Source organism: Rattus rattus, chromosome 11, assembly GCF_011064425.1.
Source record: "Rattus rattus isolate New Zealand chromosome 11, Rrattus_CSIRO_v1, whole genome shotgun sequence".
Lineage (NCBI taxonomy): Eukaryota > Metazoa > Chordata > Mammalia > Rodentia > Muridae > Rattus > Rattus rattus.
The window spans coordinates 29,709,107-29,724,234 of record NC_046164.1 but is presented as its reverse complement, the minus strand read 5'-3'; the positions used below and the strand labels follow the sequence as shown (position 1 = coordinate 29,724,234).

Here is a 15,128-nt window from a genome sequence, read left to right as displayed (position 1 = left end):
TATAATAAATATATACTACTTTTAAAAAAAAGATAATTTAATAGAAAACACAGGGTAGATAGAGTAGGTCATATTACCAGCACCTATTAAACTTAGTAACAAGAAATTGAAACTGTTCATGACTAACAGTTTAAAATACAATAGCAGGGCTTGGTGCACATCTGTAATCCCAACAGGTGGGAGGCTGAGGACTGTCATGAGTTCAAACCAGTCTGTGCTATACAGTTAATTAATTATCAGTAAATTTGATTACTTTTTTCTTTCTTTTTTGTTCTTGTTTTTGTTTGGTTTTCCACGACAGGGTTTCTTTGGCTAGCCCTGGCTGTGCTTGACAGAGCTCCACCTGCTTCTACCTCCTGAGTACTGGGATTAAAGGCATGCACCACCACTGCCCAACCAGTAGTATGTCTTGAAGATAGCTTAGTTCAAGAGATGTGTGTACACACTCTAGTTACCTTAAAACGGGAATACAATTCTGGATACCATGTCTAATAATGAGCAACCAGAGTAAATAAATAAAAAAATAAGTCAGCCAAGTGTGCTCTGGTTCACGCCTTTGAGCCCAACACCTGGCAGACAGAGGCAGGCAGATCTCTAAGTTTGAGGCTGGCCTGGCCTACATAGTTCTAGGACAGCCAGAGTGACACAGTAAGACCCTTCCTCAATGATAATACCTGACCATTATTATTATTATAGGGAATTATATTGTCTAAGAAATTATTCAATAAACTGAAACTGACTCTGAAGAAAATGTTCAGCATATGGTGAGAAGGGCACCAGGGACACACATGTACCACCAAACATAAAAGGGGCAGTTCATGTAGGAAAGCTGAGGTTGTATTTGGAAAATGCAAAGCAATGAGAGTATCATAAACTTTAATGTATGAAGAGATGAATTCTAAGCTTAGTGTCACCGTTTACTGTGTTATTTGATGCCAAGATAAAGTTTCCTTACACCGACATTGATACCTACCTCATAAATATATAAAAGCTAAATCTAATTAAATGCAAAAATGTTTTAATTCCACCTCCCACCCCATCCCTGTTAACACTTAATACACTGATACCTAATCATCTTAATTCTCTTTCCTGGGCTTTCCTGAATTACTGGAGAGCAACGTTTTTCAGACTAAAAGTTGCAACTCTTCTGTGGGTCTGTAAGTGAGGCTAGTAGTAACTAGTATTTTCCCATAATGAAAGACAACACAATAGAAAGAATTAAAGTGCACCACGCACAGTAAAGTATCCACTGTTACTCACACTTAGGTTGTGCACTGTGTATCATGAAGCTGAGTCCTCCCAGCTGTCCACCACTCCTGCCTAAGTGCGTTCTATGAGATGATAACTAGCTCCTTGGGAACTCAATTAAGTTTAGGAAACAACTACAATCCCTGGAGCATTTATTATGGCCAATACAGAGCTGCATCTCAAAAAAGCCCAGCATGAAAGAAACCCTTCACTTTTGATAAGCCCCGTTTCCCTTACATTTATACCAGAAGCCAGTTATTTTCCCATATAATGCCTACTCTACCTTCTACATTTTGTGGCATATGCTAGGGGCAAAACTTTCTCTAGATGAAAATGATATGCAATAGAATCGAGCTATGGAAGGTAGGTTTCTGACTTGCTGAGAAAGCAAACTTTACTATGAACTCTTCCAGCCACTGACAGCCACACCCTCCTACTACTCAGACACACCCCACAGCATTTTAACCCTCATTTCTTTATCTAACTCTCCCCTGACCTATCACAGTTAAGGTCGAACTCAGGGCCAGATTTTAAATCCCATAAGCATTTTCAGGAAAAAGCATAAGATATCTATAGCACCAAGACATGAAACCATGTGAAACAGAGTAAGTAGGAATCACGTGGTCAAAACAAACTCCTGGCATGCTCACCTAAGAGTACTTGCTTTACCTTGACAAATTCATGCTCAGAAACCAAAGCAGCTAAAGACTTGCTTGGTGCCCGCCTGGTGGAGTCACTGTGCTCTACCAATCCATCTAAAACGGGCTGGTGGGTGCAGCCAATCCTCACTACCATGAGCACTGATCTCATCATCACTTGGAAGGGCTGTGATGATACTTGGATGACTCTGGATTCTTTCAAAGTGCACATGCACAGGATCCCTTCAGAGGACAGGGTCACTAACATGAGCGTGTTCTAACTACTGTGCTCATTCTACTAATACTTGGTATCTCTTGGCAAGAAGCAAGGCCTGTCACTCATATGGTCCTAAATATGAGTTAAAAATACTTCTTGTAGCTGTGACACGTAAAATGCTGGAATGTTCCTAGTTCCCTCTCTGACTTCTACAGTCTCCTAAAAGTTTGGCCTAGTATCTGGACCAAGGCACTAGTGCTGTTCTATAACTCTCTCACTTCACTATACACATTGCTACCTTGTTTAACTGACCAAGACTTAGCTCTCAATATGACTGCCAGGGCCTCGCACACAGGCATCAGCACTTAAGAATCTTTAGAATCTCCCACAGCAGGGATCACATGCAAACTCACAAAATAGTGTTGATTTAAATAGCCAGGCTTAAGGCTAATAGTGCCCAGTCCTGGAGAATTTATTTTAGCCCAGTGCTAAAAGTACACGTGGATTATCTGACCTAATCTTCAGAACTCTACACAAGAATGAGAATTTTCCTGAGGAAAAGAAGTGAAGCTCCAAGTAACTTCTCCAAGGTCATAAACCTTTAAGTGACAAATCTAGGGCCTACATCCAGCTAGGCAGTGCTTAGAATTCTTCAATGCTAGAGGCCTGGATACCAGTCCACGAGAGATTTCGACCTCAGAGAAGTTTTAATGTCAACAGCATAAATGTTCTAGCTAAAAGTTAGGACTTCAAAAACGGATGAATTTGTGAGGCTAATTTCCAGCAGGTGTTTTTAAATCAAAAATAAAACTAGAGGGAAAGCTTCTCGTGGCCTAACGAAAGTGTGACTTTAAGGTGTGGGGTCACAAGCTCATCAAGAGGTGCCTCATGACAATTACGGCTTTGGTCTGGATTTTTAAAATAGGACTCTTTCTCTGCCTCCAGAATGGCATGGAAATGATAGTCAGCTATGGTGGCTACTGCTTCACGGCTCCGAAATTATGTCAGACCCAATTCTTGTTCTCAAAAATAAAATTCAGGGTTCCTGTTCCACCGCCGCCGACTTCACACAAAGCAGCCCCATCCCTCCACTGCCCTCTTCACATACACACACAAAGCAAAGCTTTACCCCAACTACCCAAAGGGGGGTGACGTTAACCCGGCCTCCCCACAAACATACCCATCTCACTCAAGTCCAAAGCCCTGACTGCTACTCTGTGTGTCCCCGCACCTGGTCGTTACCTCTTGAAGCAGACCTCTCCCTATATCCAAAACGCTCAGAACACCATCCGAAAGCCAGTCTTTCACACAAAGCAGGATCACTTCCTACGAAGCAGCCTGGTACCTCTGAGTGCTCTGAGCGTGCGGGCCCACCGGGACTGTGCCAAGCCACAGACCCCATCTGGGTCCAGTTGGGTCCAGCACCCAGAGGTTCCACGACCCAGAAGAGAACTAGCTACAGACCCGTTTCCAAGGCACGCCTCGAACCCCCAAACTCCAGCCAACCTGCCCGCAGCAGAAGCAGGGAAAGCCTGCGTCCCCACCACAGCCGAGCCCACCCTGCTTCCCCAGGGACACCCCTCCCCCCCAGGCCCACACGGCCCGGCGCCCCGCGCTCACCAGCTCTCTTCTTCCTCCTCCCAGCCTGACAAGCGCTCCAGCTCGTCGGGCCGCAGCGGTTCTACCTCGTCCAGCAAGCCGCCCTCACCAGCCGCCAGCAAGGAGGTGGCGTCCCGCAGATCCTCACTGCTGGTCCGTCGCGGGCCCGAGCCCGCCCCGCCGCTCGCCTTGGCGCCCAGGCCCAGCGGGAAGCCCCGAGGGGACGCCGCGCCCGAGGAAGGGGTGGACACGCCGGCCCGAGCAGGGCTGCCCGGCCCGAGGAGGCCTGCACTCTGCACGGCTCCTGAGCGGCTCCTCAGCTGCTCGTTCTGCTTCTCCAGCTTCTTCACCAGCTCCTGCAGCTTCCGCACCTCCTGGTCCGCGTTCACATTGGAGTTAACGTCCTCCATGCCGGCCGCGCCGCCCGCTCCGACTCCCAAGCCGCAGGGGAAGCACGGGGGAGAGAGGCGTTACCGCCACCGCTCACGCTAGCCGAGGCGCCGGCATAGAGCAGGGCCAGGCCCCACCGCCAGGGTCCCCCCGGCTCGGGTTGCGAAGCGCCGCTGGCCCCAGCCGAGCCGCCTCATCTGCGCCGGCTCCGCGACTGGGGGAGGCGGCGCCAATATCCGGCCTCGGCCGCCATCTTCCCTCCGTCCCTCCGCCCCCTGCCGGCCAGCCCGGTCGGTGACCTCAGAGCGTCAGGGGAGGACGTGGCTGCCCGCGGGCTGAAAGAACTAAGCGCCCGGCTCGCGGTGGGGCGGGGCTGGGGGCGGGGCCTGTAAACGGGATGGACCCGGAGGGGCGGGGTCATTGTTAGGGGCGGGGCCCCAGCCGGAAGGGGTGTGGTGGGCGCCGGCGAAGGTGGGTCGGGCTGGGTTAGCTCTGGAGTTTTGCCCTGTCCGCCTACCCTGCCCAAGGATAGTTATGAGCCAGGGTGAGATCGAGAACGGGGATCCAGATCCGGCTCAGGCTCCGGTTCAGCCCCGCCTTTGGCGTCTGTAGCAAGGGGTGGGTGCTGAGACTCGCGGACCGATGGCCTCGCCTGGCTGCATGGATGGTTTCCTTGGTTTGTTTGGCAATACTGAGTAGGTTCCTGCTTGAAACCGGAGACTGTCGGGGCTGCTGCCATCTGTGGCCCGTTCCATCCCCTGAAAATGAGAACCCGAATCCCGAATGGTTGAGAGCTCGGAAGTCTAATAACCGTAATTTGTTGAGTGGTTCCTATGGGCCAGACACTGCGCTAAGCACTTTTAAAGGCATTATTTCATCCGTTTAAAATGCGTGGGCGGGGATTGTTTTGTTTTGTTTCGTTGGCTTAAGGTTTACAGCTCAGAGACAGGCGGATGATGGAAAAGACTTCTGTGCTAATCTTTCAACGGTAATTAATGCGCGTTGTATTCCTTGGATACTCCCTTTACCCCAAAAGACTTTTTAGTAGTATGTCTTGACTTTTTGGTTTTCGAGGCAAGATTTCTCCGTGTAGTCCTGGCTGTCCTGAAACTCGCTCTGTAGACCAGGCTGGCCTCAGCTCAGCCTCTCCTCCTTTCTTTTTTTTTTTTTTTTTCTTTTTTTTTTTTTTTTTTTCAGCTGGGGACCGAACCCAGGGCCTTTGTGCAGCCTCTCCACTGAGCTAAATCCCCCAACCCCTCTCCTCCTTTCAAAAAGCTGGGATCAAAGGCTTGTGACCCTTTTATTTTTTTTAAGTTGTTCATGAAAAGTATTTAAGCAATCCGTTGACAGGGATTAGAGAGTGTTTAAGGGTAGTAGATGTAAAATTCTGCCCTCGGTGGCATCTATTTGTACTGGTGGAAGCGACTGCAAACAAAACTTAATGCTTTGTTTCTGTCATATTGGCTCACTCTTCCACAGTTGTCCGTTGTGAGCTGCTTGGTTTACCTATATGGTAAGCAGCCAAACGCGCCTGCTCTCTCAACTTTTCGGCTGATGTTTGCAGTTGACTCCCAATTGCCTCCTCCACCCTCGAACCAGGCTTATTACACCTGGGTGTGGACTCACATAAAGACTTAAACCCTTCTGCCTTTCCGTGCTGTATTTTCCTTGCCTAGACCATATTTGACGCCTCTTTGTAAAAATCCTTGGAAGGAGTTACTGTCTTGGCGCTGAAATCACCTCAAGAGTTGGCTACAGATATTTGTATTTTTAATTACAAATTTCTCCTAGCAAGTCTTTGGTTTGATCTGTATAGTTGATAAAAGGACTCGTTCCATTTTCCTTGCTTATGAGGCTGACATGCACAATGCCTGTTTTGCTGGAATTAAACGGAAGATGAGTTTTGATAGTGCAAAAATAAATTCTTTGAGTATGCTAAAGTTTGCTGTCAAGTGTAAGTGTTTTCCTAGCTATGCAGACACATTAAAAGGATGCCTTTGCTTGTTAACAAAATTTTGTAAAACGAAATGCATTATCTGTGTAGTGCACATTAAATGCTACGATTGTGCCTGACACATCTGCTCTCATTGCTGAAGGTTTCATCACCAAGGGTTCATCACACACCACAGTAATTCATTTACATTATCTGCTTATGACATGGAGTCCGATTCCATGTTAGCCAAGTTTCAAATGAACTCTTTAAGGGTATTCCTTGAAAAACTCACTTAACATTCTGAAGTTAGCATTGGCGTTCTTGAGAGGAAAGCACAATGTGCTATAGAATAATTATCGGGATCAGGAGACCTGCCGGCAGGTTTCCCCTACCATGAACATGGGCCTTGAGCTTTATTTCTCTCTTTACTCTGGGCTTTCCCTTTTGTCAGATGTGTAAATTAGGTGATTTCTAATAAGTATTACCAAGAAGTGAAGGTTTCTGATGAATCATGATTATAAATTATGACTATGCTTATACACAGAAATCCATAGAAGGTATACTTAATTACTAAACCCAGTTGCCTTACTACTTTGGTTTTAATTTAGTAAATATTAAGCCTGTAATATATGGCAGGTACTGTTCTGAGAACTTGATGGTTGAATCATTTGTTTGAGATAGCTTCTCTTGTAGTTCCAGTTAGCCTTGAACTTCCTAGGAGTCTGGGATGCCCGTGAACTCCTGATCCTTCTGACTCTATAATAAATGTTGTATACCAAACACTGAAGTTAGCTGGGCAGGGTGGTACGTACACCTTAATATTAGCATTCAGGAGGCAGAGACAGAAGAAACTCTCTGAGTTCCAGGCCAGCCTGGTCTGTATAGCAAGTTCCAAGACAACTAAGATTACATAGACAGACCCTGTCTCAAAACACAAAAACTAAAGTTACAATTCATACAAATATATATACCACCACCACCACCACCACCACACAGATGCCTGAGCACAGAGTCAAATCTGCCCTATACTGCACTACTAGAGTAAATATAGCTCTTGTTTAATGTTAAGGATAAAGGCTGTGACGATCCCTACTGATCATGTTCTGTCACCCACCAAATCCACTCCTTAAATAGGTTGCTTGCATTCAGAATAGGTTTAAATAATGCTCAGTTCCTGGACGCTTAGGACTCTAGCTCTAATTGCCCTTTTCTCCCCTGTGGTTTTCCTCTGCTCTCTCTTGATGGACACTTCCCCTTTGCTACAGATAGTCTAATAGATACACAGTAGCCCGAAGATCCTTCCTGCAAGTCATGTTGCTATCAGAAGCCTCCCCTGAAGTGGCTTTTCAATGCTTTCAACTCCAAAGTTTTTTTCTTTGACCTGCCCGGCTTTGGATACTTGATAACTTCTATAAATAAGCTCCCAGACCACCACTCTTCCATCCCCGGCTTCTGCTGTACCCACACCAACCTTCTACATGGTCTTCAAAGCGGCCAAACAGGTTTCTACTGCGAGAGCTTTGTACCTGCTGCAGAGACATCCTGCTAGGATCTCTCTTTGGGTCATCCAGAAGATCCCAGGACTGACTCCTATGATTTAGATTTCTGCTCAAATGTCATCTAAGTTCACTATCTTTATTATTACTAAATACAAAATATTACTATTACAAAATAGCATCCCTGTCATAGTTGATCTTCTTGGTTTTTTCCACCCTTTTTTTGCTCATGTACGTTTTTGTATAATGACTATCTTTCCCCAGTAGAATGTTAAGTGCAGAAATTCCCCGTACTGCACCCTCAGTCTATAAAGCAGTGCCTGATACAAAGTACCCAGTAACTATTTGTCAAATGGACACATGTAGGTCAGATGAAGCCTCCTGAAATAGAATTTCAGATGGATATGTTGGTTAAGTCTTGAAACATTAGACCAGAAATTCCTACTCATTTTGAACAGTTGGTTTTCTAATCTACATTTTCCTCTTCCCAGAGAGCAGCACGCCATGCCACATAGATCATCTTTAAAACTGGGTCAGACTCCACCTCCTGAGAGTCAGCAGCCCTGTAGGATTGCAGAAGGTAGCCTTCGGTTCTCCCTGAGAAGTGGGGAGATGAGACTGTGTTCTTTCCATCTAAAACATTGCAACCACCTTCCTTTTTTTCAGGTTGGAACACTCCGCTGGCTTCTCAGAAGTGCTGGTGCAAGTCCAGGGTCACTTTTTAAAAGCAGACAGGGTCTCATATCTCCTAGACTAGCTTCAAATATCCTAAGTAGCTGTGAATGGCCTTGAATTCCTAATGTTCTCTCCATCTCCTGCGTGCCAAGATTATAGGCAATCAATACTATGCCCAGTTTTATGTGGTGCTGGCGATAGAAGCCAGGGCTTCACATGCCTGCTCTCTACAACTTAACAGCATACTGAGAAAAAGTCCATCTTTGAGTGATTCTTAGTAGGTAGGAGTAGGGCTAGTAGGTGTCTGATGACATGTGGAACACTGCACTCCTGACTCGATTTTCAGGTGTCACCTCCCATGACAAGTTGGCTTTGTTTGGGAATGAAGGAGCTGCTGTCTTCTAAGCAGGTGTGGACCTTTCTGTGACTTGCTCCTACTTGCATGTGTGCTTCATGAAAGCCCTGACAAAGTGGAAATCATTACAAACCACGACAACTATGCAGAGTGAAAACCCTGACTCAATGGCTTAAAGGCGTTTCCAAGTCCTAAATTAAGGTCTGTAGTAGGGGGCACATACTCAAACGTCGTCCAGAAACTGCTGTGCACTTACAGAAATATCTGTGCTTCTTTTCAAACCTCTTCAGGCAGGCAGAGGCAGGTGGATCTCTGAGTTCAAGGCCAGCCAGGAGTACATAGTAAGATCCTGTTTCAAAACAAAAAAAAAAAAACCAAAAAAAGCAAAAACAAAAAACTGCCAAATTCTTTGGCATAGCCTTCACTGTCCCACTCTCCGGGGCTTCCACTTTATCTCCAGTGCACACACTTGGTCAGTCATTTCCTCCTGTCCCCTTGCATCTGTCCCTAACCCCTAACCAGTGCCCTTCCTCCAGATGTGCCTGCCTCCCTTTGGTCTATCAGTGGCCTCTTTGGGAAAATATGTTTTATAAAAAGAATCCCAGGAACTAATTTCTCTCTCTCTCTCTCTCTCTCTCTCTCTCTCTCTCTCTCTCTCTCCATTTATTTTGGTGTTTTGAGACAGGGCCTTACTGTATGGCCCTAACTGGCCTCAAACTCTTTTTGTACACCAAACTCACCTTGAACTCACAGAAATCCACCTGTCTTTACTTCCAGAGTACTGGGGTTAAAGGTATGTACCACCAGGCCCAGCCTCCAGTAATGTTTCTAGTCTCACCATCCAGACCTGACTGGCCTGGAACTCACTCAGTAGATCAGACTGGCTTTGAGCTCGAATAAACATGCCTCTTGAGTGCTAGAGTTAAATGTCTGAACTGGCATGTCTGCCCAGAGTTCCAGAAACTTTCAAAGTTAGCTATATAACAGACTCAGAGTTGAAATCCTGGGCCCCAGATGAGGGACCAAAAATAGGAATCTAGATTTTTCCCAGTGAGCATCAATCAGGTTTCACAATGGGGTACCTCAAAAATGGTCATAATGGCATGTATCGCACACCTAGGGAACGCCTCTGGCCAACAGTTGATCCCCTATTACACTTGGAGGGTGAACATGTGCATTATATTGACAGAGGAGTAAGAAGCTTATGATCAAAGCAGAGATGGGAGTGTTCTTGACCACTTGGAAGCTGCTGTCTTCACTGGGAATGAAGCCATACCTTATTGCCTATCCACCCCTTTTTCATCAGCAAGTGGAGAGATGGAGCTGTTAAATAATATTCATGGTTCCTTCTCTGATCAGGAAGTAGTATCTCAGCCGGATAGTGCCCCGTGAACCATATAGTTTATGTCCTAAAGAACCATGAACATGGGAGAAACTTGTCAGGAGTTAGCTAATCCTCACGGGTAAGATGACTCAGAAATCTGATCTGAGATTTAAAACTGAACTTTGGTTTAGGAATGCAATCGATCTGTTGTCAAAATGAAGAGACAGCGCTCTCCTAGGAAACCCTAGCAGTTAGCAACAAAGCTGGATATGAAATCAGTGATCTGATTCCCAAATTCCTGGCGGCCAGGGTTTACCACTCTTTTACTTAAAGACTACTCATAGCTTCCATCAGCATCTGATGTGGGTTTGGGGGGACAATATTGAGAACGTAGAGTCAATGGCTATAATATCCCCAAAAACTCATGCTGTTTGCTCCAAGAGCAAGCTTGCCAAGTTTCAGTTATCAGCATCTCAGATTAAGTACACTGTAACAAAACAATCAGGGCCTTAAGGGAGGAAGGCAACCCCTCTGTGTCTTACTCATAAGACTTCTTGGAAGCCATTGACTGGGGCTGCACTTCAGGCACTTGAAAGCAGGGGAAGGCTGGACAACCCACTTGCTGGTGGTTTGCTGAAATGAAGCTTGAACAACAGTTCCTCTCTGGAAAGGCTAATGAATCAGCCCAGCCTGTAAGAGTCGATAAGACAGAAATTACCCAGGGCAACAGCAGCATGTCAGTCAACAACAGAGGCAGATGGAAATGAAAGGCTCCTAGGTCTACAGACCAGAAAATGGAATCTTGGATAGATTTGAACTGAGACTGACTATAAGCAGATATCAGAAGCCAAGGCGTTAGCACCAGGGAAGAATGTGCTAAGGAATGCTACATACGGCTCAATGCTAGGTAACAGTTCATCCTTGGCGAGTGCCAGAACCAGAGGCTTACAGCTGGCTGTCTGCTGTAGAAAGAATTGTGGAAAAGACAGTTTCATTTAAGGGGTCAGGGATACTGATCCCTGGCAAGGTGGTTTCTAGCACTGGGAAAAACTAGTAACCAGATCTGCTGGACTAGGGCCTAACAATCTGCAAAATTGAGTCCAAACAGATTTCCTTTTTCTCCTAGCTCCCAGAAAACAGGTAGCCTTCATACCTGCACACTTCTGTGGAGAAGTGACAGGATTGAGCAGGGGAGACATAAATTATAGGCTGTGACACAGGCGGGTCCTTTCTAGCGTTTGCTTTACTTCAGGTTAGCTACCTAAAGTAGTAGCCCACAGTCCAAACAGATCTGTGTGTTGGTCAAGTGGCCTACCTGTATCAGTGAAGTACTTGGCTCCTTTTATCTCACAGGATACTTCTAAATCTTGGAGCTTTTCCCACTGTCTGTTTTTCCAGTCACGATCAATCAGGCATCTGGTCGACCTTGAGTCAGACACAGCTCTCAGCAGTTCTGCCATAAGAATCCCCAGAGTATGAGTTTTATACCCAGATCTTGGTATATAGACAGCTCTTGAGCCAACCAGCAACATGTTGCTATGCACTGGCAGCAGGGTTTATTGTGGTGGCAACTGTGGGGAAGAGACCTTATACTACAGGATGACTGGAAGTGTGTCTTGCTTTCAAAAGATGGAATTGCTATGTGGAGAGGCATTGACTCCACCATCCTCCCCAACAGGCAGAACAAAGCTGTCTTTCTATCTCTTCAGCTCTGACGCACCACCCAGAACAACACAACCTCATAGTTGCACAAGATCCGTCCACAAGTGGCGTGACCTGTCAGAGTCTAGGCAAAGCTTGACCACATAACAAACATCTCCTCCTCCTCCTCCCAGTTAAAAGGCTAACAGAGGCCACTAGCCCATGCAGCAATGGAAATTCTGAGCAGAACAATGTGATTGCCACTCTTCCACGTGGCTACAGCAATGGGCTTCACTCTGAATATTATATTTGAGCCAGCATGTGAGACATCCCTGAAGGCCCACATACTGGTGCTCTGAGAAAACCTTGGTAGTGCTTTCTACAAGGATCCAAAACGAGGCTTGTTGTGAAGTGTAAGGTAGTTTCAAGGCTCAAGGTTCAGAAACCCCTATCATTAACTGAAGAAACAAATAGTAAACCTCACTTATTTTTTTCCTTGTAACTTCCTATAGTTTTCCTTATAATTTTACTATTTTTACATCCAGCTCTTTATGACATCTCTGTGTAGGTGTGTTACAGGAGGCATGACATGGACACTTTTTAGAGACACTGCATATTCTAGATGAACCTGTTACATGTATTCATTTCATCATTAGTTACTAGTTCAAGGTGTCTACACTCTTCTGGGCCAGAGATGATAAAAGGATTAGGAATATGTTTCTTCATCTGCATTGGCCCACTGTCCGTTTAGGAAGATACATGCAGAGTGTTTTATATACAAACCAGGTAAAGAGTGGCATAAGCAATATGAAAAAGAAAAAAATACAAGGCTTCTAGGGGAAGAAACCAATTTCTTCTGCCTGAAATAAGAGTTTTCCTCAAAGTATGATTTAAAATTGGTCCACAAGGAGAGTTAATGACCATAACCATCATTTAGTTATAATGAACAGAAACTCTCCCCAATCATCTCAATGTACAAAAGAATGGTAACATACTCCTTTAATCCCAGCATTTGGGAGGCAGAGGCAGACAGATTTCTGTGAGTTCAAAGCCAGCCTGGTCTACACAGCAAGTCCAAGGCTAGGAGGAGTCACACAGTAAGACCATGAACACAAACAAGGATAAAACGAAAAGACTGCATAGTGAAACCTCATCTCAAATAAAGAAAGGAGGATGAGAAAATGAGTTGTTCATAAAGCTTAAGTCCAAGACATCATTCAAAAAATAGATCATCAAAAGTAAAGAGTCTAAACTCAAGCTAATAGCTTTTCCAGCATTTTTGCAGTGTCAAAAGACAAAGAGCCATACAAAGGCCATTGCTGTGAGCTACTAGTGAAGAAGCCATGCTCTCCCACACAAGGGAGGACTATGGAAAGAGAGACTTGTGAGCATCTCCTGGATGACTGGTCAAAGCGGTGCCTGCAGAGTGCTTGCCCTTCAGATCAGAAGCAGAAGGGAACTGGGTATGGTAGAGCACCCCCTTAACCCCAGCATTCAGGAGGCAGAGGCAGGCAGAAAGTAAGTTCAAGGGTAGCCTGGTCTAGTAAGTACCAGGCTAGCCAGGATATGGGAAAAACCTGTCTGGAAAAAAAAAAAAAAACTGAGGGGGAACAAAAACATACGGACATTTGCATTAGTAAAACAAGGCAGTGGAAGAATATACCCAAAGTCCATAAACGTGGGGACCAAATGGGGAAATGGGTCATAAAGGGCAGAGATGATGCTATGAATAAGTCTGGGGAGGTAGTAGTGTGGTAAAGGTCTCTCTGAGCAGAGAGGCAGTCAGTACCAGAGATCCAATCCAGGGCCTCTCCCTCGGTGTTCTACCGCTGAACCACACTCCCAGCTTTCTCTGGGACGCAGTGTTGGAGATGAGAAATCCAGTTTTGTGGGACACCGAGGAAGAACCCACCAGCATTACAGGCAGACCCCAAAGTCTTCTGCCAAGAATGTGTCCACGTAGCCAATGTGGAGTAGGAGGGAATGAAGTTAGGCAGACGAAAGGGAAGATTCGCTGGCTGTTGGTGACGTGTGTCTTTCCTGCCAGTACGAAGAGGGCAGAGGCAGGCGGATCTTTGAGTTCAAGGCCAACCTGGTGTACAGAAATGAGTTTTAGGACATCCAGGGCTACGCAGAGAAACCCTGTCTCAAAAATAGTCAAAGCCAAAGTCAAAAAAAAAAAAGAAAAATTTCCACGGACGCCCTTAGGCAGTCGATAATGCTTGCAGATGACAAAGCGGGATTCTAAGGTTGCTTTAACAGACCCTGGTTCACGTTTTGACAGGACTGCCCTCTTGGCTTCTTCTTTGCTTCACCTTTGCCCTCTTCTCCCTTCTTCGGCCTCCAGCCCTCCACTCACTCGGTGACTGCGTGTTCCCTTGCTCACATCGGCTTGCCTGTGGCTTTTGGTGTGGTGTGACAGCAAGTGTTGACATTTTCAGCTCATGTGCCTACTATGACCTAATCGCTTAGCCATCCGGGGTTCTAATTCCAGATTCCTGGGTGACATAATATTACCTCAAGTGTGAGTGGACTGAGTACTATTAGTCCACTGTGGTTGCATAAACTGAAGCCAGCCTCAAAGGTAATTAGAAACCGCAACATTCCCAGAGGAGAGATAGGTAGGTAATGAGTACCGAGAAATCTGCTTTGTCAGGTACCTCACATCTTTCTCAAGGATTCATGACAGTCAACAACCCCAGCATATACAGGTAACCTATGACCCTCTGCCCCGTCATGCTCAGTGACCACTTGAGGGTACAGGAATGGTGCAGGACTCCGGCTTTATATTATTATGTAATTTATAAAAATTATGGCTTTATTATCACTTCTCTGTCTTCAGTCTAAGATCAAGATTAACTATGGCCTTACTGTAAAACCAGGACTCTAAAGCTATCTGTGGTAAGGCCCGGCTTTCTTAATTTTATTGCCCGTCTACAGATGAATGATAGTTCTTATAAAATATGTTAAAATGAGGTCCCAGAAAAAATAAATTTAAAAATAGGTATAATATAGACTTGACTGTTTTATTCTCTCTCTCTTTTTTAAAAGATTTATTTATTTTATGTATGTGAGTACACTGCAGCTGTCTTCAGACACACCAGAATAGGGCATCAGATCCCATTACAGATGGTTGCGAGCCACCATGCGGTTGTGGGATTTGAACTCAGGACCTCCGGAAGAGCAGTCAGTGCTCTTAACCTCTGAGCCATCTCTCCAGCCCAACTCTTAATTTTGATAGTGTAATAGTTTCTTTACATATTGCTGGAACGAATTACTTGGGGAAGGAAGGTTTTGGCTAACGGTTTGCGGGAACTGTCCATCATGGTGGGGCAGTCACAGTGCAGGAGGTTGAGAGGGCTGGCCCCAGTCAGCAACAGTCAGGAAGGAGCGAGTAGTGAATCTTGGTGCTTAGAGGCTCACTTTGTATTCAGTCCTGAATCTCAGCCAGAGGAATGGTGCCACCTGTAGTTAGGGTGGGCCACCCCACCTCAGTCAACCCAGTCTACACACATCCTCACAGATGTGCCCAGAGCCTTGTCTCCATGGCAATTCTAAATCCCATAAAGTTGACCATCAAAGTCAACCATCGCAGATGGAGAAATACCTTGT

The 15,128-nt window shown here is 45.6% G+C and overlaps 1 protein-coding gene across 3 annotated transcripts in view; it reads right to left on the bottom strand.

Moving 5' to 3' along the window:
- The window catches only part of Slain2 (SLAIN motif family member 2), a 58,739-nt gene extending 54,345 nt beyond the window's left edge, over positions 1-4,394 (bottom strand). For 2 of the 3 annotated variants that reach the window (XM_032917075.1, XM_032917076.1), the window contains exon 1: positions 3,724-4,394. In XM_032917075.1, the coding sequence (XP_032772966.1) occupies positions 3,724-4,112 (389 nt within the window). In that variant the 5' untranslated portion in view covers positions 4,113-4,394. The remainder of the gene's footprint in view (positions 1-3,723) is intronic. The other variant, XM_032917077.1, reaches the window with a different exon arrangement.
- Positions 4,395-15,128: the final 10,734 nt, after the last annotated feature.